The 21,990-nt window shown below is 44.0% G+C and overlaps 2 protein-coding genes and 1 long non-coding RNA gene across 8 annotated transcripts in view; 2 read left to right on the forward strand and 1 right to left on the reverse strand.

The window, feature by feature from the left end:
- FAM234B (family with sequence similarity 234 member B) overlaps nucleotides 1-5,973 on the forward strand; it is a 35,348-nt gene extending 29,375 nt beyond the window's left edge. Inside the window, exons 11-13 of the mRNA XM_079140040.1 lie at nucleotides 1,210-1,327; nucleotides 2,736-2,956; nucleotides 3,559-5,973. Coding sequence (XP_078996166.1) covers nucleotides 1,210-1,327; nucleotides 2,736-2,956; nucleotides 3,559-3,564 — 345 coding nt within the window. The 3' untranslated portion in view covers nucleotides 3,565-5,973. The remainder of the gene's footprint in view (nucleotides 1-1,209; nucleotides 1,328-2,735; nucleotides 2,957-3,558) is intronic.
- Nucleotides 5,336-21,759, reverse strand: GSG1 (germ cell associated 1). Of its 6 annotated transcripts, none has more exons than XM_079140056.1 (6): nucleotides 21,409-21,645; nucleotides 12,500-12,818; nucleotides 11,002-11,049; nucleotides 10,050-10,202; nucleotides 9,129-9,240; nucleotides 5,336-7,154 (listed from the first exon to the last, which is right to left on the reverse strand). In XM_079140056.1, the coding sequence occupies exons 1-6, from the start codon at nucleotides 21,454-21,456 to the stop codon at nucleotides 6,815-6,817; spliced, it is 1,020 nt and encodes a 339-aa protein (XP_078996182.1). In that variant the 5' UTR covers nucleotides 21,457-21,645; the 3' UTR covers nucleotides 5,336-6,814. The 6 variants fall into 6 exon arrangements, with proteins under 6 accessions (XP_078996182.1, XP_078996178.1, XP_078996179.1 ...); XM_079140052.1 differs by having other exon boundaries at nucleotides 10,879-11,049; nucleotides 21,409-21,636; XM_079140053.1 differs by lacking the exon at nucleotides 21,409-21,645 and adding an exon at nucleotides 14,738-14,858 and having other exon boundaries at nucleotides 10,879-11,049.
- Nucleotides 19,061-21,990, forward strand: part of LOC306661239 — a 72,111-nt gene continuing 69,181 nt past the window's right edge. Inside the window, exon 1 of the long non-coding RNA XR_013763837.1 lies at nucleotides 19,061-21,209. This is a non-coding gene — a long non-coding RNA (uncharacterized lncRNA). The remainder of the gene's footprint in view (nucleotides 21,210-21,990) is intronic.

A 21,990-nucleotide genomic window follows, 5' to 3' on the forward strand; every position in this document is an offset into this window, starting at 1 on the left:
TGTGGTACTGAGGATTGAACTCAGGGCCTTGCGCTTGCAAGGCAAGCGCTCTACCAGCTGAGCTATCTCCCCAGCCCTATGAGACATTCTTGAAGTATAGGGTGGGCAGTAAATAATTGTAGTTGAAGTCTCAAAAAGGTAGATTTTGGTTAAATGGTGCAAGACTTTAGTTTGTCATCCTAAAGAATGTGGGTTTTGTTCTGTAGGCAGTAAGGAAGGCACTTGGCTGTTTTATGGTCATGTTAACTGAGACAGAGCATAGTCTCCTCATACCTGACTGTGTGTGAAAAGCCCTCATGTGCTTTGCAAGCCCCTGCCTATTCTTTTCCTGGGGAGGTGGCCTTCTTTCCTTGCCACGCATGTGGAGGTGGAGCTGATGTCCTCTGTGCTTTAACACCAGCACAGCTGCACATGTGTGTACCATATCCCCAGCCCTGTATAGAAGTCCTACTGACAATGTAGTTCCAGCAGACATTTCTTCTGCTACAGAGATTTGGAGTCTTGATACTTAGGCCTTGGAATTAAAAAAAAAATTTTTTTTAGATGTTGATAGACCTTTATTTTATTCTTTTATTTATATGGTGCTGAGAATCAAACCTGGTACCTCACACATGCTAGGCAAGTGCTCTACCACTGAGCCACAACCCCAGCCCCAGGCCTTGGAACTTTTGATTTATCATCAATGATTTGTTTCTGTCTGGTCAACAATCTGCCTGTTTTAGGAACTGACAACACTTTTGTAATTTTTAACCTGATGTTTGCTGTTGTTTTTGGTATCCAATGAAAGTAAATGTCTTTGGCTCACTGTATTTTTAAAAATAGATTTTCTCTCTGCAAAGCCCCACTGGATGTGAGGGATGAGCAGGTACCCCAGTTTTCTCATAGGTAGAAGAAGGGAATATTCTCTACAGAAGATTCCTCTAGGGTGTGCACTTTCCTCCCCCATCCTTCTTTTTTCTTATATGAGCATTTTCTATCTATAGATAGTGGTTTGAAGATGTTAGTGACAAGCCAGTGTTTTGAGCTCTTTGAAATAACCAATCTCCTGTATATGGGCATTTCTTTCAAACACATCTTTGTAGTTGGGATCAGGATTTAGCATCTGAGAGCGATGAGTAATCACCTTTTCTCCTCTGTCTTCTCACTTGAGGACTGTCATGTGTGGGAATATAGTCACCTTTGCTCTTTCTTTCTGTGGCTCATTGTCAGGATGCTGGAGTGGGAGCTGAGCCACCCAGCCTCCACCACCTTTACCTCCTGCACCCAGCCTTCCCCTCCATCTTCCTGGACCTGGCCAACACCTCAGGCACAGTGACGGCCTCAGAGGGTGAGTTCCAGTGATGTTGGGGGTCTGTGTATAAAGATGGGGAGAAGGTGTGCTGGCTTTATGTGAAGATACCCTTGCCCCACCAAGGGAAGGATGCGTGCTTTTCAGGTGACAGCAGTAGCGTTTACTCTGGTGTCCCTGGGGCCAGGGATGCTGCTGGAGTTCTCCCTCTGGATAGGTGCACCAGTCACCAGGGCAAGAGCCTGGAGCCTCTGAATGTGCTGAAATGGAGGTGAAAGCACATACCCTCTCTAGAGGGGCTCTGCAGGGATTATGTATGCAGCCCCTCAGAGAATGTACTAAGCCTCAGCTATGTGCCAGGTGCTGGCAAGACTCATAGGAAATCTTCATGGGAAGACTAGGATTTGAAATTAACTGTGAGGGATATAATAGAGGTAGTATATGTTTTATCAGGGCAGTGATTTAGTTGGAGTGGGTTTTTTGAGTAGCAAATGTGTATATTGCATATAAATTGGAGTCAAGAGAAAAAAAATCAAAGAAGAAAGTAATAATTATCCATAATCCAACCACTGTTCTTCTACTTTATATAGCTATCATAAAATTGGGCTCATATATTGGAGACCCTTAATCCAGGAAACTGAAGCCCTGGGCATTTGGCCGCTGCTGCCTGCTAGTCTGGTTGGCTGCTGGTCTCCTCTCACAGTCCCAGCCCCCTGGAAGCAGCTCTTCCTGATGGTGGGTAGGGAAGGGGGAAGACCACATCTCCTGGCCACATCTCCTTTTTGTCTTTTGTCTGTACTCTTTTGCCACTTGCTCTCTACTTACACAAACTCATTCCTAAAGTTGGATTAGTGCTGTGACTCTCATGTATTGGGATATATTGGGAAGAACAACTGACCTGGAACTTGTTGGCCTGCCTGCCCACTGGTTGTGGATCACAGCGGGTGGGAGTGAGGTGGGGAGGCCTCTGCATGCAAAATCAATATTAGTTTAAAGTAGTATACAGGAACATTACGTAATGGTAATACTTGTAACCACTATTTAATGATGATGCAAAATCATACCTGGCTAGGAACATAACAGATGTGACCATGTACTGACAACCTGGAAATTCTCAGACTTTCTAGTCTGTGGGGCTCACTTTTCTACTGAATACTCACCATAGTGGGCATGTTCTCTCTTTTGTTGAGTTGGGGCTTCCTTGGAGAGAGTGTCAGAAAAGTAAAGGTGCAAACACTGAGAAGATTAAGCTGCTTTGCTGGCATGCAGTCTGTCACTTCTTTACACTCACTGTCTGGCTCACTTTCTGGCATTTGCTAGGTGCTCAGGAAATTTTTCATATGAAGTAGTGAGTAAACAAATGACTAAAGGTGTTGACCTGAACCACTTTCCTGTTACTAGAAAGTATCTGTCCTTGTTAACTGCTCTCATTTTTGTCCTTCCTCAGTTGGAATCAACGACCTTTGGAAAGATGCCTTTTATGTCACCAGGACAACAGGGCCAAGCTCTGAAGGGCATCCAGCACCCCTGGTGGTCAGCAAGCTTAGTCTGCGGTGGGCATTGATGGAGGGCCAAATGGTCCAGCTGAAGGAGACCACCCCCAAAATTGGCCGTGGGGAGCTGCGAAGATTCCTTTCTAGGATTAAATTTGTTGATTCTCCCTACCAGGTGAATAGCTTCTGAGATATTTGGTTACTCTTGAGGCTTGGGACACATACTACAACTCCAGCTTTGCTCTTTAGAAAGGAGGGAGAGTGGGAGCTTAACCGGGTACATGAATATCAAGTACCAATTGTTTTGGACCAGTGTTATTTCCTAAGGGTACTTCCAAACCATGAAGAAAGGGTTCTCAAGTTAATTGTTCTCAGCTGGAAATGGTGTCATCTCCTATAGGATGCATTTGAAAACGTAGGGCCAGAGTGTCGGGGTCCCGGTGAAGAGGGGTGGATCCTCTTGGTATTGTTTGAGTAGGAGTCAGTGATGTGGAGGTCATGGAGGGCTGGCAGCAGTCACACTACACAGAATTATCTTGCTGAAAATGCTAATGCCCCACCTCCTCCCCAAGAAATACTCTGCTCTTGCTCAAAGCTCAAGAGCTTATCATGCAGGAGGACAAAGTCTCTGAGCCTTTTTGGAGGAAGGAGAGAAACTTATAAACTATTGGGACTAAACAAAAGGACAGGAAATGGAGGGATATTCAAGTTTTCTTCATTTCTTTGAGAATTCTTACCATGAAAAAAAGTCACTGATGCTTCTACCTTTTCTTGCAGATCTAGTCTGATGAAATCTTCAGTTTCAGAAGAGGTAAACAGAATGTGTCCCTTCCATCAGTATAAAAGCAGTGCTTTGGAGAGATGACTACTTTGGCCTCATTTTCACACTTGTCTGTGATCCTTGCACTTTGGAAGGCCTGTTGGAGCTCTTTGATAACAGCATGATCGGCTTGGCTGGGGGTATCTTACACCTTTCCAATCCCTGCATTAATCCCCTCTAGGAACTCAGTGTGGAGAGTTTGGAAATGTGAATCTTAAAGGTGTATTATTATTTTGTATGTCTAATTTATAAACTCTTGCTGGGAATCCAGTGAAGACTATGGCTAGGAAATATTTTGTTTTACATTATGCTGTTTATATTTTTTTAGTGTCATGGTGATGTTATTTTCCAGACATTCCCTAAGATTCAGGGATCCTTTTTCCTGTTGTCCTGAAATACATCTGGTCTGGTCATCTTGAGACTTCCAGATGGCCCACCTCCGATTTTGAGGATTATTCATCTTTCTCTCCTTCCACTTATACCATGGCTACTTCCCAACTATGGACAGCAATGACAAGGATTGGTAGTGGAGGACTATTAGCCATGTAGTGTTTTCATCTATTCCTTTTCGAGATTTTCCATCTATATCAGTAAGTGGCCATAATAATTAACATGTCCCTATCACAATGGGAGCAAGAGAAATACTGTTTCAATGACCCACCTCTGACCAGGTTCATATGTGGTGTTGTGTGGGATCTCAGTGGCTCTGCCACTTGTGGTTCTTGTTCCTGCAGTAACATCAGAGGGTATATGTGTCTGCTGTCTTCAATTCAGAACTGGAAACCAGGTCCTGGGAGGCCTGTGTCCTTGTCCTGCTGCATTTTCACTGTTTTCTCAGCATCATCTCCTCAAGGGCATCCTCCCCTTGCCTCCCCGGGTTTCTCTATTTTATTCAGGGATATGTTTCTGGACTTCCTTTGCTACTCAAGTCCAGTGTGCGACCACTCTGCCCTGTACCTCTCCTTCCTGTACAGCCTTTGAAGCATTGTATTTTGAGAAAATTCTTATGTAAATACTATAACTTTTGTAAATGGTTAAGTTCTTTAGAATTGTTTCCAGTGCTTACTTCCCCCTTTCTTCTATGTAAATTTGTTGCCTCTATTTAAAATTCTCTCCTAAACTTCTAGGTCATTGTCATTGTTTGTATAGCAGAAAATTCCCTGGTAGCTTATGGAAAAATGCTTTTCTTCATGAGTTATTTTGGTAGATCTACCTTGAAAATCAGGTTCTCTCCTAGCTTGGGCTTTTTTCTACCTTGTGTTAATAAAGGAGCTCCAGGAAATTATGGATTCCAGATTTAAAAGGCTATCTGTTAATTGTCCATGGATAGGTATTATAACTGGAGGTTGGCAGCCATAAATCCAAGCAGGCATGTCATGTGACCTGCAGTCTGTCTGGCCTATAGCTTATCCTCACTAGGTTTCTGGGTACTGCCTTCAGATCTAGAAAGCTTATTCAATTTCAACACTTTGGAAGTATGTGGGTCCAACTTGACTCTTTGGGGGAACAATTAAGAGGATACCTGGGTATGGAGATGACCCTGGATTCAAAATTTAAATCTACTTGAGTATAAAAGCCTAGGAGTAATTTGTAGTGAACTCCAAAATGGTGGTGGTCCTGTGGCTCGCTGAGCCACCCAACTAACAGTTGTCTACCGTGTTGCTTTCTGTGAAGCTAGCCAGTGTAGGTAGGAGTCAAATGCAGCTTGTTTATGGGGGACTTGTTTTGGTGGGATTGTTTTCAGCAGAGGACCGTGTTTGTGCAGGGTCAGCCTCAGACACAATTAAGAGGAAAGAATAACATTGCTGAATTCTCCCTGGTGTTTTGGGAACTAACTTAACTTCTCCTTACTGTAAGTTTGAATCTCTGCTTGCTAAACACAATGGAAGTTGTAGGTTTACTTCCTCTTACAGCTAGTACAGGAGGATATTGCTGGTGGCTGAAGTCTGAGGAAGCTTCATCTGGCCAAAGTGGGTGGTGCTGGTCTCTTGCCAAGTGTATCCCTAAACTTCCTTCTTGCAGATAACCATCCACTCAGATCCAAGATAGGAAGTGCTCCTTTCTCTCCACAATCCCAACATGGGGTTGCCACCAAAACCAATATGACCACTGTTTAGTAGTAATGACTTCTGCAATGCGAGGGTCTTCCCTGCCCTTCAATCTCCTCTCTTTCCCATTGCAAACCCTCCTTTCTGCCCTAGACAACATCCTCACCTTCTTCCAATGTGTGATCTGGTGATACCAACTAACCCATGAATGTGAATTGCTATCTTTATTACCCACATCAAAGATAAGCCTGCTGATCTGTTGTCAGAAAGCACTATTTAAAATGTGAACTGTTACAGAACAAATAAATACTGTGTACAGGAATATACTCGTGTGCCATTCTCATTCTTCTTGCTATCAAGGATGGATTACTTTCCCTATGGAAAAGAGAATGGGTGAATGGATGGATGGCATTCTTTGTGGAGGAAACAGCAGAGCAAGTTTCTCAGAAGGGAGTTGCAGATGGATGTCTAGAGAGGAGGCTCTGCCCTTGCCCCAGTCACTGGAAGAGCCCCCATATGATTCTCTTCTGGGGACCATAACCCATCTATTATCCTTGGTAGGCTAGTTCTAGAAGTGGGTTGTAGGAGTCTTCTCATATCATAGTACCCTCGCAATGGCTTTTAGATATTATTTAATACCTTTATTGGCACCTACTATGTGGATGTAGGAAACTAATAAGCAGTGTGGAGGGCATTGGTCCTTCAAATCAAAGCACTCAGTAGTGCTTCCATCTTATAGTTTGACTTCTGGGAAAGTTTCAGTGGAAAATTGAACCATAATCAAGTTACTGTTAATTTGCTCACCTCTCTTTCTCTAATTTTCAGGCTGATAAGCCAGTTTATAAGACCCTTAAAATCAGGAACTGTACTTTACTCCCCCTTTTATCACCATTGCTTAGTCCAGAACCTGACACATAAGCAATTGGTAAAAAAGAGAAGGGAATTCTGAGCCAGGAGGTACAGACGATGGAGGATATGGGACAGAGTGGTGGTGGAGAGTGGGTAGTTGTAGAGTCCCTTTGGATGTTTACTGTAAGATATTCTTATTCTTAGCCTTTAAAAAAACAAAAACACTCAAGAGACAGACTTAGGCTTAAGCAGATGTTGATAATGAACAAACACGTGTAAGGTAGGGCTCAGCCTGCTCTCCAAACCCACTTAACTACTAGCATTGCTCTTCTATGGATGACCCAACCACTTCTTCCAGCTCCTGGCTGGTCCCTTGTTGAAATCTCTGGTCTTGTAGTGCTGAGTAGAAGTCAGCACCTTCGGAGATTGAGTGGATGGGCTGGTTGTGGTACTGGTGGTAGCTGGTGGGAGGTCCTCCGGGGTGGGCTGTACGTGACTGCTGCTGAGGGAAGCACCGGTGGTGATGGGGTAGGCAATTTGGGTTTTCTTTGAAGCTCTTACTATGTCTGCATTTGAACTCCAGGACCATCCTGGTATATGTATTGAAAGTGGTGACAGCTGATGCCATGCAGCAGGTGAAGGAAACCCAGGCTGTGCTAGAGACAAACACACAAAAGGGACAGTTAAGAATCTGATTCTCCTGAAAGAAAAATACCATGATCGCTTCCTATTGATGCACTAGGCTGGTGTCTTCTGGAGACTCAGGAGCTTGAGTATGCTGCCTTCCATCATGATTCATGTAAAGAACTGTAAGCAAGAGGAATTAATTTGGTGTGTCTTTGGTGGGTACAAACTGAATGTTTTATAATTAATGAGAATGACTCATGTACTAAAACCAGACAAGGAGTTTGGATTTTTTTTTTTTTCACTGAATTGATTAGTTGTCAGTGCCACACTCTTATACCTGCTGTGTCGTGTGTGTGTGTGTGTGTGTGTGTGTGTGTGTGTGTAATTTGAACTTTTTTCCAAAGCTGCGATTATCCTTTTATCTCTCTGAGACACCGTAGATTTATGGTTCAACTGAATATGGTGGACATGGCCTAATGCCCTTTCTTCCCTTTCCTTCTATTATGCCAACACACACACACCCTGCCAAGGATTTTTCTTCACTCAGATGCCAGGAGGAATCATCCCTCTTCCACCTTTGTTTGTTTATTTTGAACTTAGTATTCTTAGGGTCCACAGAGTTATGGAGTCAGGAGTCATGTAGGAAAATTTTACTATAAATCTGAAGGTATTATATGTGGCACTAAGAGAGTCTGCTTATTATGAAATGCTGTGGTCCTTGGCTTAAGGTAGTTTATAATGAATGCCGGAGATTAAGAGAAGCTAAATGAATTCAAGAAAGAAAGAAAGAAAAAAAAAAAAGACACCAGGGAACTATATCGAACTCATTCCTGAAAATTTGAAAAGTTAAATCTCTGAATTTCCCCATGATTCTGGGAAGCTCAGAAAACAGGAAGTTTTGCAAGGTTAGGAGTTATTTCATGAGGCCAAGTGATGCTTAAAGCCAGGCCACAGCTGGTGTGAGGTAGACTCAGGCTGATAGGAGTTTTGCAGTCTACGCTCTACAGCTGTGATGCCAAGAATGGCTTGAAGAGAGACAAAAGGTGAGAAATGCTGGGTAGAGGAAGTGAACTAAGCTGATGATGTGGCTGGAAGACTAAGGACTCCTGAATCAAAGGGCACATATTGCAACATGAGAAAAGGGGGTAGACAAGGGTAGGTTTCCTTTGTTAGAAGTGCAAACTTGAGCCAGCTTTGTCTTTTCTGTGGTATTAATGCATTCTGCACTTGTCCCAGACAGCTAACGTGAGTCCAGGTTGGCAGCTTTGCAAAGAGTGAAGAGTGCTGCTCAGGGGAGAAGGTAGGGAGCTCTTTAATGAAGGTGACATGTGGCTTGAATGTGTTTGTTTTGTCATGGTTGCTGCTTTCTCTCTTAAAGGGAAGTCTAAAATGACCCCCCCCCCCCCTTTTTTTTAAGGGTTAGAGAATGTGGGATGGAAAGTTTTTTTCTAATACAGTTTGGTAAAGATAAGAATGGAGAAATGGGAAGAAGTTACTCTTGGATTGAGTTTAGAATGGAAGGGGAAAGAATTTGGTTGATGATCCATTGGAAAAAATGATCGAATCAATTGATTTGATCCAATTGAATTGATAGAATTCAATCCAAATTTCAAGGTCATTTATCCTGTTTCTCTAATACTTTGAATCATGAAATGTAAGGAAAGGTATAACATCATTTCCATAAATGATACAAAATCAGCCTCATTTCACAAGGGCAACAAACGTATCAGGTGAAGAAGAGATTGCTACAGCTGGTGACCAGAAAAATAGGAGGAGGCCACATCCTCACAAAGTCAGTCAGAGGAATGTTCTCTGCACACCCTCAGAAGCGGGTAAAGAGTAGACATTCTGATGATCCAGCCCTATGTTTGGCCGGCAGACTTGTGAGATGAGGTGTGAAGAGGAGGCAGGAGGACATGGAATGAGCGTCTAGCTGAGGGTAGAACTCTAGTGAGGTTAGCCAGGGAGGGGCTAAAAATTTTTGGGAGATGACGAGCACTTACTAGAAGGCCCAGCCATAATTCCAAGAATGTGGCCTCCAGTCTTCTGGACCCATGTTGGCAGTTGCCTGGAAGACTTGGGAATACATCATATGGGCCACCATCCCCAGAAGGCCTACAGAGGGAAGAGGAAGGCAGAGCCCTTGGAGAAGGGCTGCCATTGACATCCACAGGAAAATGATTTCGGAATCACCTTCTCACTTTGAATCAGGTGTGGCCTATGTTTTGGCATCCATGATCTTATGCCATCACATTTCCCAGGAGACTGAGCAGCAATGGGGGGCTTCTCCTTGAATGCATAACTTGGCAATCATCACCCCAGACTTCAGGGTGAGCAGTATGGAAGGAAGTCTGAGTCAGTACTGTACCCAGGGCCACCGAGTCCTTTGATTTCTTCCCACCCCACCCTTTGTTCTTCATATTACATGTGGATCTCTCGCTTTATGCAGCAATCTTGAAAAGCTGCATGTATGTCACAACTGAAGAGTCCCAAAACAGAGGTTTTTCATATTGAGTAAGTTTTCAAATAAAGGAATCTAGAAGTGAATCATTTTGTGAAGTACACAATGATCTGAGTCAGTTTGAGGCTAGCCTCCAGACCCCATCTCAAAATACAACATAAAAGGGGGTAGGTGTAGCTAGCTCAGTGGTAGGACCCTAGGTTCAGTCCCCACTACCAGACCAAAAAAAAAAAAAAGAAAGAAAGAAAAGGAAAACCTAAATGATTCAATACACAATAATTTCATGTGTTACTGTTATTTCAGTTTAAAATGAAAGATGCCTATAAAGTATCTTTTAACTCCACTCTTTATATTGCCTTTGAGCTCCTCCTCCCTTCCCTAAGAACCAAGACCCAAGCCTTCCAGCTAGTGCTTCAAAGCAGATGGAGGACAGTCGCCCACCTCCACGGTGGGGGTCACTCACCTGACAAAACAGAGGCAATGGCTGCAAAGGCGCTTAGCTTGAGCCCGAAGCCAGGGTTCCCCGTGAGCAGCAAGTCCATCAGTAGCAGGAGGAAGCTGATGAACTCAAGTCCAATGTAGGTGATTTGGGCTCCCAGTGATAACCAGAGGATCTCTGTTGGAAACCAGAGGAAGAAGGAACCCCAGCCAGACAGTTAAATAACTGAACCAACAGTGATCACAGAATGCCCGACAGAAGTTAGAAACCCGGCAGTGTAGAAGGGGAGAGGGAGGCAAAGCTGGAACCAATAACATCATTTTGAGGTCTTTACTCTCACCCAAAAGTTCCCATTATGTGTAGCACCCAACATATAATGGACAGTAACACTATTAGGGAGATTTGGCGGGGGGGGGGAAATCACTTAATTTCCATAAATCTCATAGGGATATAACTTTTCTAGTTATCATTTTGTGTTTTTCCTTATATAAGTTTGGGATAATCAGTTTGTTTCTTTCTTCCCTCCTCCCTTTGTTTTCTTTTCATTAAAAAAAAAAAAAAAAAAGGAATGGGGGGGGAAATAAAGGAAAAAAACTTGAGTTTTTCATTGTGGTCTCTTGGCCAGAGCTAGCTAGAGCTGTTGCTGGTTTTCAGTTTTTGAACTTTACTTGTCCCTCTGTTGTTCCCATTTTCCATTCTTGCATATGAATTGCAGATGAATGAAAGTCAGCTCTGGGACTAATTCATGGTACCCATCAGGGCTCAGAAGAAGAGAAAAGCAGAAGATCACAGTGTAGTTTAGATCCAGAGAGGCCCCACTCAATGATAACTAAATTCCTTATCGAACACATACTTGCCACAAGCCCCAAGGGAAGGTGGGGGAGGAAAGACTTCTCCATCAACCACTCCCCTCCAAATCGGAGAGTGGGGTGACATGGGCCTTGCAACGTGGCAAATTCCAGTAGTCCTTTCTCACCTCTCTCGGCTGGTGGTGTGAGTTCAATGAAACTTCGGCACCTCTCCCCTGAAACACAAGAAACGACTTCATGGGGGTTCTTCCCTGGACAGTTGGGATGAAAGCCTTTTCCATCCCACACCCAGCACTCCATTGCACTAACACAGTGCCTTGCATACAGTAGGCATTAATATGGCTCATTTTGAAAGCAGGAAAGAATGCGTGGATGAATGAATGGCACAGGCAAGAGTCATTCAAGCTTAATTTCTCTCTCCTCCCTCCTGATAATGAAGATGAGGTTAGTGTTCCCATTTCTTCTCAGAGTGCATGATCCTGATGTTAACAAATGCCTTTTGCAGCCACTATACCACTGGACCAAATGGCTTCAAATTGTTTCCAGGACTGTGGTTGAAGCAGTGCTAAGTGGCAAAATAATAAAGATAAATGCAAACACACACATTTTTATTCCTCTTCCATCTCCTTTCCCCCTTAGCCCAGTTTGGGAGAAATAGCAGATCTCAAATTGAACGTGATTCTGGACCTAAGGAAAATGTAACCATCAGGCACTACCTTCAAAGGCCCCAAGGTGACCTTTGAACACTCTGAGTTGAAGGAAGAGGCATACCTCAGCTTCATTCCCTCTCAGCTATGGAATATATGTTGACTAGGGCTGTTGACATGTGGCAAAAGACCTGGGAGAAACTGTCTAAAGCTCCTCCCGAGGGTCCCTACACAATCCAGTACCCTCCCAGCTGCAGTCTCCCCAGTCTTTAAATTTTAACAGTAATCCCTTCGAATGAGAAAACACTCTTGAGGGCAGAGGGGAAGAAGAGGCTTTAGGGATGATCTACTGTGATCCTCTCATCTCACAAATGAGAAAATCAAGGCTTATGGAAATGCAGTTACTCATATAAGATCAAGTTGGGTAGAGCCTGGACTTTATCTACAATATTTCTCTCTTCTGGTTTTGTTTCTATTAGCAATTCTAGCTCATTAGAATGGAAATTTTAACATGAAAGGATGAAACTCTTAAGGTTAATGCTATTTTAAACCAACAAATAGAGCCAGTCGTGGTAATGCATGCCTGTAATCCCAGCTATTTGGGAGGCTGAGGCAGGAGGATCCCGATTTCAAGGCCACCCTGGGCAACTTAGGGAGAGTCCCAACTCAAAACAAACAAAAAATGAGACAACAGCAAAAACAAAAACAAAACAAAACAAAAAAAAACAAAAGCACAAAACAACCCAGTAGGTCTACTAAAGGAGGAGGCAGTGAAAATCCAAAAGGACTTATTAAAAGGGTATGGAGAAGGGGCAACACCCAGGTAGAAGGTGCAGAGCAGGAGTGGGGTGCAGGGGTGAGGCCCATATGGGTTTGGGGAAGTGCAGTACTTTTCACTGCTGCCCAGCTCTAAGTTGTTCTAAATGTTTCCTTGCCTCATAAGATCCCTTGCTCCCCTGCAGATAAAATAAGATAAAATACAAAATAAAGTAAATGAAGTCCAGGGTGGGGAGGCTACCTGGTTCTTCCATGGTTTCCTCACAGGATAGCCACATGCCACTCCGGAAGGTAAGGAAGGAGAACCGGTCATCCCCAGTCTCCCAGCTGTATTGAACCACCTCCGGGGTTGATGTGTTGGGGACGCCGCCCTCCAGGGACATTGGCATGTCAAAGCATTTGGCTGCCAGACTTTTTCCGCACAGGGGCTTAGGCACCTTCTGTGTGCCCACAAACCAGGAGCTGCTGAGCAGGGATGTTGTGGAGAGGCTGAGTGATAGCAGGCTGAGGGCGGCAGATATGAATGTCCGTTGGCCAGAGAAGCCCTTCGGGAGTTCCATCTGTAACACACAAACACAAGTGAAGGGAAGGGAGCTGGAGAGTCTGATGTCAGTCTCCTCTGAGATGAGGACCTGCTTCCTTTTCCTTCAAGCCCAATAGGCAGAACCACTCTGTGGCCCACTCTGGAGCCCTTGCTTGCCTTGTCATTTCCAGCCTGTGAGGAGGGTGACCTAAAAAATGACCAACATTAAACTTGTCAACTTCGTGGAGTAGTGGTTTGGAGCTAGACTTAAGAAAGAAAAATTAACGTCGGTTCTTGTGCTTTGTGTTATGCAGCAACGTGTGCTATTACGTCGATACATACTGAACGGGAAGAAAGCCTGTGCTTAGTTGCCGACAGACGCTTCTTAAAGTAAACCATCTTGAGCTTTCCAGGGGATCTTTCATATCAGAATTAATCAGACCTAAATCTGCTTAGCTGAAGAGATGTAAATAAAACCATAAATGGACAGGCCCCCAAATCTGCCTCTCTCTTCACCCCCAGCTTAATAGTTTTTAAATTTAACAGATAACTTTGAGAACCAAATAGCTTGTTCTTCAGAATTCCCAGGGACTAACGCAGTATACACTATGGTCAGTGTGTACTATACATGGCAGTAAAATATACGTAAGGTGGATATATTTATAAAACCAAAATACAAAACAGGACAAAGCAGCTTTTGGAAAGCAATCTGCTAATGCGATTTTCCCTCCTAAGTACTCAACAAATTAACTCTACCAAGAATTATCATCAATCCTTACAAGACTTTGGGTGATCTTGACTGAGGACAACAACAACAACAACAACAACAACAACAACAAAAACACAGCAGCTGGAATGAAGAAAGCTCTTATGTGGCTGATACTGGAAGCATGTGTTGCTCTGTCCCCACAAAACAAGGTTCATCTTTTTAGTTTTGCAAGTCATATTGGCTTTTGTCATTGTCCTGGTATTGTGCATTATCCTTTCTAATTATTCTTATACCCATTGCTCAAACAGGAAATGGACCTCCAGCTACAATATCTTCACAGATCCTTCTGTGTAAAGACTGAGAATTCAGGCAATTCCAAATCTGTGACCTCAGGGTTTGTTTTCAGAGGTTATTTTCAATCTTATTTGCTTTGGAAATTTGTCTACTACCACATCCGATTTTTAACTCTACCCTCAATCCATTTTGAGTTACACACATTTGTAAACTATTCTCCAGGTTATTTAGAAATAAGGATAGATGTGTACCTACCTTGTGACACTAAGGTTTTAACCAAGTTAAAAGGTGATTTGACAAAAGATGAAGAAGAGCTTGAATTAGCTCAAGGAGGCTCCTTCCAGAACAAGTGCCCATCGATAGACTCAGGGAGCTCCATTCAAGAAGCAGCATATACCACAGACAAAGCAATATTATTTATGGCAGTAAAAAATACATAAGGTGGACATGTATATAAAAACCAAAATACAAAATGAGATAAAACAGCTTTTGGAAAGTAATCTGCTAATGTGACTTTTGATGCTTGATAATCAGGTGATCGTCTCACTTGAGGCTTCTCAAGAATTCTCTTCAATATGCTACCATGCCCTGTGTCACATACCTTTTCTCTCTAGGATCCAGATACCTCTTGAAAGAGCAAATCTCGTTTTGCAGTGAGTTTCTTAAAGCGATCCTGGAGAAATACTGCCATAAGAAAAGCTACATCTTTCCATAGGCTGACACAGCCCGTGCCAAGAGATAGAGTGGCTTCTCTGACACTCAGGCTTAGATCACTAGGAAGTACGTAGGTGGGGATGTCAGCGATTCTTCTATCAACAAATATTAACAGAAAAACAGCATTAGCACAGGCTAGGAAGGAGAACAAACAGATGAAACTGGCACATTTTTTAAAAGAACCAGGTGCAACACAGCTGTGAAATGTCTCTCCTGAACAATAAAGGGAAGATGGTTACCTTGGCCATGTTCAGTGTCTTGCAGCCAGGCTGGATGGACGGAAGGATGCCATCTGGGTTGCAAGGACCTTTGATTTAGTGTTCCAAGAATGAAAACTGCCTTCCCACTGTCCCCCCCGCCCATAGGTTCTGGAGTGACTCTTGATTAAATGCTGACTTACAGTGAACATGGGCATTTAATAATTGACAGTGTAGTCACAGCCCAGCTGTTCTGGGTGATTACGCCAGATAGCTTGCCAATGGGGACCTGGGATTAAGCGTAAAGAGGAAGGGATCTGTGTTTGTAGAGGGAACTTATTTATTTTAAGTAAATGATCTAGTTTTCATCTACCTGCCATTCCCTAGCTATCTGGTGTGACTGGACTGGGGCTTGATTTTATGGAAGCCACAGAAAATATTACAGGGCCACTGTTACTCCCCGTTCCAGTGGAGCTTTCCATCCTAGGAAAGTTTTGAAGAAGCTCTATTCTCTGCAACGTCCTCGGGGAGATATGGACATGGAATAGCTTTCTTCCATGGTGGTCTCTATATTTTAGGTAGTGTCATTAGTAAGCATTAAGTACCTGCATCCACATGGAACCCTCAGAGAAAGGAAGAGTGTGTGAGGTCATAATGGCAGTAAGGATGCAGATAGAGTAAGACTGGAGACAAATAACTCTGGGGTCAGTAATGCTATGGCTATGTATTACTTCTCTCCCAACTTTTAGGCAAAGGAATTAAAAAGAGTTTCTAAAACTTTAAAAAGGTAATTAGACAAATCAGTAAGTTTTCATTTATCTTCTTGTCACCAGTTACCTGGAAATATAAGTTGTTCCTTTTTTTCCTCAAAATTGTACAGATTAGCTGGGTGTTGGGGTGTGCCTGTAATCCCTGTTCTGGGGGCTGAGGCAGGAGAATTATAAGTTTGAGGCCAGCCTCAACAACTCAGGGGGCCCTAAGCAACATAGTAAGACCTGTCTCTAAATTTAAAAATGGGCCAGAGATGTGGCTCAGTGGTTAAGCGCCCCTAGGTTCAGTCCCCAGTACCAAAAAAAAAAAAAAAAAAAAAAAAAAAAAATTGTATAGATTAGCAGGGTGACATTCTACAACTGCTTATGATTCCCTAATTACTTTGGTAGTGTTCTTCTTTAAGCCAGGAAGCCTCTGTCTCCTTTTACCTGTGGAAATGCCTCTTATCAAGATTAGTTTAAAAAGTCTCTTATTCTTTGAAAATGTTCCTCTCTGACAGTGTTCGACTCATTTTGGGCATATATTTAACAAAACTCTGTGTCTTGTGCTGCCCTTCCCCATCTCTTCCGGATTAGCCACTAAGTTTTGTTTTTCCCATTCTATATTTGTCTTTGTGCAGAATCAAAGACAAGTTAAGTTTAAATTAACTTTGAGAGTTGGAATTTGTCCATGTTCTAGACTAATAAGTCTTTTTGGATCCTGTTTTCATCATCCGATATAGTCTCTCTTCTTCCCAGATGGATGTTAGCAAGAAATTTGATACAAATGTGCTTATGTCCAGCCATGTTTTTTGTTATCACGCAAACAGTGCTTTACTTCTTGTGACAGAACTTGCTTGCCTTTGGGGAAAGGGGAAGGGAATTCGTGGTAACATTTTGCAGTCGAATGGGCTGCTGCTTTCCTGGCAACATGGTCTCCTCACAACGCTGGGTGGCGCTATCCCCTCATATTTTCCCTCTTATGTCCAGAGCGTCCCCAACCAGTCAGCAAAAATGTGGGTGGAGGTGGCTGCTCCTCCGGTAGGACCGAGTTCTTCATTTGGCCTCCTCCCCAATAGAATACTAATCTAAAGAATGCCATGAGTCAGCCCGATGGAATTCAGGACTCGGGGTGAACTTTGGGGGGCATCCAGTCATACCCTGGAGGACCTCTTTTTATGATTATTTCCTATAGCACATTTTATTGTGGTCAGTTCTGGTTTTCAGTGACTCAATAGATCCTCAAATAGGTTCCATGGGAAATACAACCCCATGGTATCAGAACATACAACTAGCCAATGTTTCCTGATGAGTTTTGTGCACATTTTTCTCAACTTAATTGTATCCTCATTCTCTCTCCACCCCAGAACAGTGAACAATTCTTTTCCTCTTTCTGTGCTTACACCCTTTTCAAATACTTGCAGCCACTTCTCATATCCAGCTTGAGTCACTGTTTGGCACAGCCTTATGTCTTCAGTTTTTATTGTTTCTGCTCATAAACCGCACCCCCTATGCCTTAATAGCCTAAAGTTTGTCTTCTCCAGGGAAAAGGGGATGGGAGTGGCAGAATCTTAAGTGTATTACATGAGGAGGCCCAGAGTGGATTCAGACTGAAGCTAATGAAACTTCAGCTCTGTGGTCCCCTACTTACTTGGGCTGCTTCCAAGACTCTGTTACCTAATTCAAACTTGTAATTTTGTATTATTTTTCTTAAAGAGGGCCTCTAAAATGATATTATTTTAGGCTTCCACAAAGCCTGGATCCACCCCTTCTGATATTGAGCCTTTTGTGTGGGTGCTTGGCTGGCTGACTTTTGGATGTGACCAGTCTTGGCTTCCCTCTCCCCAAGAACCATGGACCTGAGCATCTAATTTCCTCTTTTTGACAAAATGTGAAGTTTCTCTGCCTGGCCAGACAAATCAGAGCCTCGCATCCTATTTACTTCCTTTCATTGTAATTTGGGCATGTTAATATTTTTTTCTTCCATTTCCTTTCTTAGAACAGAAAAAGTAATTACTAGTCAATGTAACATAAATATAATTAGGCTAGGCTCAGAAGCTCATGATTCAGCACAGACACAAAGATTTCACATTTCAAAACAGTATTTAACTTTAGTGTGTTGGACTGTTACCACTTCAGGATGACTTCCACAGGGACATGTATGCACCTCACCATTTATGACATCACAAAGCCTTGGGCTGGCTAACCTGCATTTGCTAAGATCCTTAGTGTTCTCTCCACTGCACAAAACCACATTAATTAGACATACATAAAGAGAAGCGAAGGTCTTGGCACACATATACATAAGTCGTGGGCAGAAATTCAATTTGTTTTGTGAATGTGCTATAGATTAGAGGTGAATAAAATGGGTAAAAGTGCTGAGCCAGAGCAGGTTGTGTACTACACTACTTCTCTTAATACCCAAGTAGAGGCTAAGGGATCCAGTCTTATCCTGATTATTCCACTTATCCATAGTGGTGTCTTGTTTGCCTTTCCTGTTCGTGGTTTCTCTGTCCCTCTCCCAGAAGTCAGATTTCTGACCCATGCCCCATGGACTCCTTTCTGTTATTAAACAGACAAAAGTGGAATTTTGGAGTGGAATTTAAGAGGTTCTGCAGTCACTGGCTCTGATGGACATGGCCTTGTTCTTTGCTCCTGCATGTTCTGATGTGCAGGACTCTCATGTAAATTATCACATGGTTTGTCTATTACCCTCATTTGACTTTAAAATTGCTTGATACAGTAGCAGTCATGTTTTATTCATTGTTGTTCTGCAGAGCCTAGCACTGCTTTAACACCCTTGAATAAATGAGTGAGGCTTATTACATTATAAACAATTAGGAAGCCTATGGGTGAATAAAGAAGTGGGTCCAGATAGCCTTCAGTTGCTAAAGCAGACAGGATTCTTCTGATTGACATGCATAAGAGTTAAGGGGAAGGTAAAAAAAGGTCCATAGGTCCACAGACACACCCTAAGCCTTTCTACACAGATGTGCCAAAAGTTTCATCAAATAGATTCTCTGCCAATACATTTCCTCCCACCTGTGGGAACATTCCTGCTTTTCTGTGAGCAGAGCTCAGAAAACAGCAATGATCTCATGAACCAGTATTATCTTTAGTTCACAGAGATTAGGGGACCAAAAAAAAAAAAAAAAAAAAAAAAAACCAGTGACAGATTGGAAATGTTATGTCCTTTTCCAAGCTGGGTGATTCCCTACTGATTAGACCTTTTTGGATGATCCATCTAGAACATTCTGAGATTTTGCTGCTTTAATTACAATTTTTACTTCAGTATGGGACATTTGACTCCTTCACTGATGAAATTAAGGAAGGTCTTCACACAGGATACTTTGACACCTGCCCTTCAGAGGGGAAGGGAAGGGTGACCATCAAAATGCCCTGGTTGAGTGTTCCAAATGTTCAGGACAAGATTCAACTTTGAGACTTTACAACTTCAGAAAATTCTCAATGGTACCCTTGTGTAAAGGCCCACAGAACCCCAAGTGTTCAAACAATAGTTGATCCTCGACTTCCTAACGAGGGTGCCCAGTGCTGGGAACACTTCCACTTATGTTCAGTGTGGAGGCCCGAAGGAAAGCATTGCGGGCCTCTCTCTGGCCTTTCCCTTTCCGCTTTTTAATGGAATTGTTTGAGGGCTTTTGCTAATGCAGTCATTTCCAGGAGAGGAAGCCGCCTTTCTTCCATACCCCAGCAGCTGGAGTGAATCAGAAGGGCAGCCACATCTGCACATCCTGTGGGGCAATCGCTCACGCGCGGGTGACGGCGCCAGCAGGGCCGTCTGGGGACTCTTGGGGACCGCGGGGCGGGGATGAGCAAGAGGGGTGCTGAGGGTGCGGCTGCCCACAGGCATAGCTGGGCGGCCCCGTTTCCATTTCCGCGTGCGCCCCCTGGTCCCGCCCTTTCCTGTTCTCTCCCGGCTCCCTGCCCCGCCTGTCGCGGTCCCGGAGCTCAGCCTCATCCCAGCCAGTTCCCCTGGCCCACCCCGAGCCCTCGCGCCCCTCCCGGCGTTCACTACGTGCGACGCCCGGGTTGCCTAGCAGCGGCCCCACGTTGCCCGGCAACGCGCCCCGACGAGTTTTGAATTGTTCGGCGAGGCCCCGCCCTCGCGGCGTCCGACCGTTGGGCTCCCAGGCCGCGGGGTGCGGGGAGCGCGGTTTCCTCCTCCTGTCCGCCTAGGCTGGGAACTGAGCCTAGGGGCCCCGAGGGCGGGAGCCGGCCGGCTGCGGGCTCCTGGAGGGAGGGAAGTGTCGGGTCCTGAGATAAAGTCCTCACACCCGGGTTCGTGGGCCAGGAGCGAGGGTCTGCCTGGCGGCCGTGGACCGCACAGTCGGGCATTTCCCCGACCCTTAGCTTCCTCGTCCCTGAAGGTGCAGGTCCCCTGCCCGTTTTGCCTCATTTGGTAGATCCAAGAGGCGAGGCTTGGTGACCACGGGCCCTCAGCAGATCTGAGTTCTAGTCACCACTCCCCTCAGCCCGACCCCCGACCTTTACGACTGGAGCGATGATTTTGGCCCAGTTAGGTGACCCTACCCCCAAGCCCCAGGCATAGAGGAGGGGGAGGGATTGTCCTCCAGGGTTCTGCTCTGAAGATCAGAAGAGGTAGAGGGAAATGGAGGGAAGTTAGCTGGCACCTAGAGTCTTCGCAGCAAACATCTTCGATCTTCACACCCAGCCTCAAAGAGAGGTGTCACCTCCATGTTACAAGCCAGGGCTCAGATTTAGAGCATTTGACTTGCTCAAGGCCACAAAGCTAATAAATGGTGGAGTCAGTATTCAAAACCTCAACACTACACCTGACTCATCACCAGCTTAGTCACCTTTGACAAAATTGACAGATTGCAGGCCAGATTGTGGGAACTCCTACAGAAAGAGGCTGTGGATTAAGTGTACTATACTTTATACTTTTCAGGTGTATGTTAGCAAACAGACTCTCCCTTATTCCCTTCGTCTCTCCTAGAAAACCAATGATAAAAAGCAATAAAATCTAAACCATTACAGGCCGTCATTTTCACATTTACTTGAGGGTACTCCTATTTATGGTTTATTCATTATGGGCTCCTTCTGAATTTGGGAAGCTGCCTAAGCCCACAGTTCCAGAGACCCAGAAGTGACTCCTAGTTAGGTTATCCTTTCTTTCTGAGCACTAGAATTTCTAGTACAATACATAGTTTCCTGTGTGTGTGTGTGTGTGTGTGTGTGTTTTAGTTCCTTGGCTTTCTCTCCTGAGAAAGGCCAGATGTTAAAGAATGAACACCATTTGCTTTTTTAGTAACCCTTTGAGCTGAAAGTTGGCCATCCCCAGTTTGAAGGGAAGTTAGTCATTTCCACATGTGGCTCCAACCCTGAGCAGGGCAAGATTTGTCTGTTGTGAGGGTCTTCCTAGTTCTGGAAGAATGCTTGACTACTCTCTCCCAGATTCCAGCCTAGAAATCCCTTCCCAGCCTATGCTTCTCTTCCCAGTTCCAGATCCCAACTGGCTTGGGGATCATCACCATTCTCTGGCATAGAACTTGATGTTTGCTCTTTCAATTTCTTAGGGTGAAACACATCTTCATTGTTACCATCACCACTAGGCCATCACTAGGGACCAAGATTTTGGCACTAGGAATCATACAGATGGAAGTGGGAAAAAGCTATAGCTAAGAACTAAGGAACCCCTGGGAACAGAGAGGAGGAAGATGAAGAGGCAAAGGAAGAATAAATGGAAGTTTCAACAGAAGGAGAAGGAAAACCAAGAAGCCAAGGTATGAATATACCAGGCTTATCAATAGAATTAGTTTGAGTAGCAAATTTTCATTCTAATTTTTGTAATCCTACAATGTGTTTGTAGCTCCTACCTGGAATATTGTGAAATAAATTAATGGATTCGTATACACTATTACAAATCCAACATTAAGGGTACTGCGCATATATTTGTGAGATTTCAGAAAGCAATGTACCTACCTCCTGGGTGAGACAAACATTTTGAATCAGTTGAGAGGGACTGCTCATTCACTGTTGAAGTTCGGAGGCAGAGAAGTTTCAATTTCTCTTCTGCTGGGTCTTATTCAGTTTGGTAGAATGAGTGTTGAGTGAGAGGATGAATCAGATCCCCTCTTGCCAGCAGAGGGGTGAGATGGTGTGTGGTGGTCTGGAGAGCATGGAAAGGATGTGCTGAAGGTGGGGCACTAGCTTGGGAGGGGCTGTGTGACCTATGGTTTACTCTGTGATGTCACAGTGGCAGGCAGGGACCTCCCTGCTGCCCCGCCCCCCAGAAGGACCAGGATGTGGGAGGCACACTGGGTACCTATCAAAGGTTTTGAAGGTCTTCTGAAATCTCTAGATCAGTACTTCTCTGTGCAGAAGTCGCCCAGGACTTAACCAGGTGATGTCATCTAGGCCATACTGAATTGTAAGGACACACTGAGTTGAAAGACTAGTGCTTTCAAAGAGAACTACAATGTGAAACCACATATACCATTTAGTTTTCTTGTAGTCACATTAAAAAAAGTAAAATGGACACACCACTGCAATACAACAATGAAA

This window comes from Sciurus vulgaris (assembly GCF_902686455.1).
Source record: "Sciurus vulgaris genome assembly, chromosome: 5".
Lineage (NCBI taxonomy): Eukaryota > Metazoa > Chordata > Mammalia > Rodentia > Sciuridae > Sciurus > Sciurus vulgaris.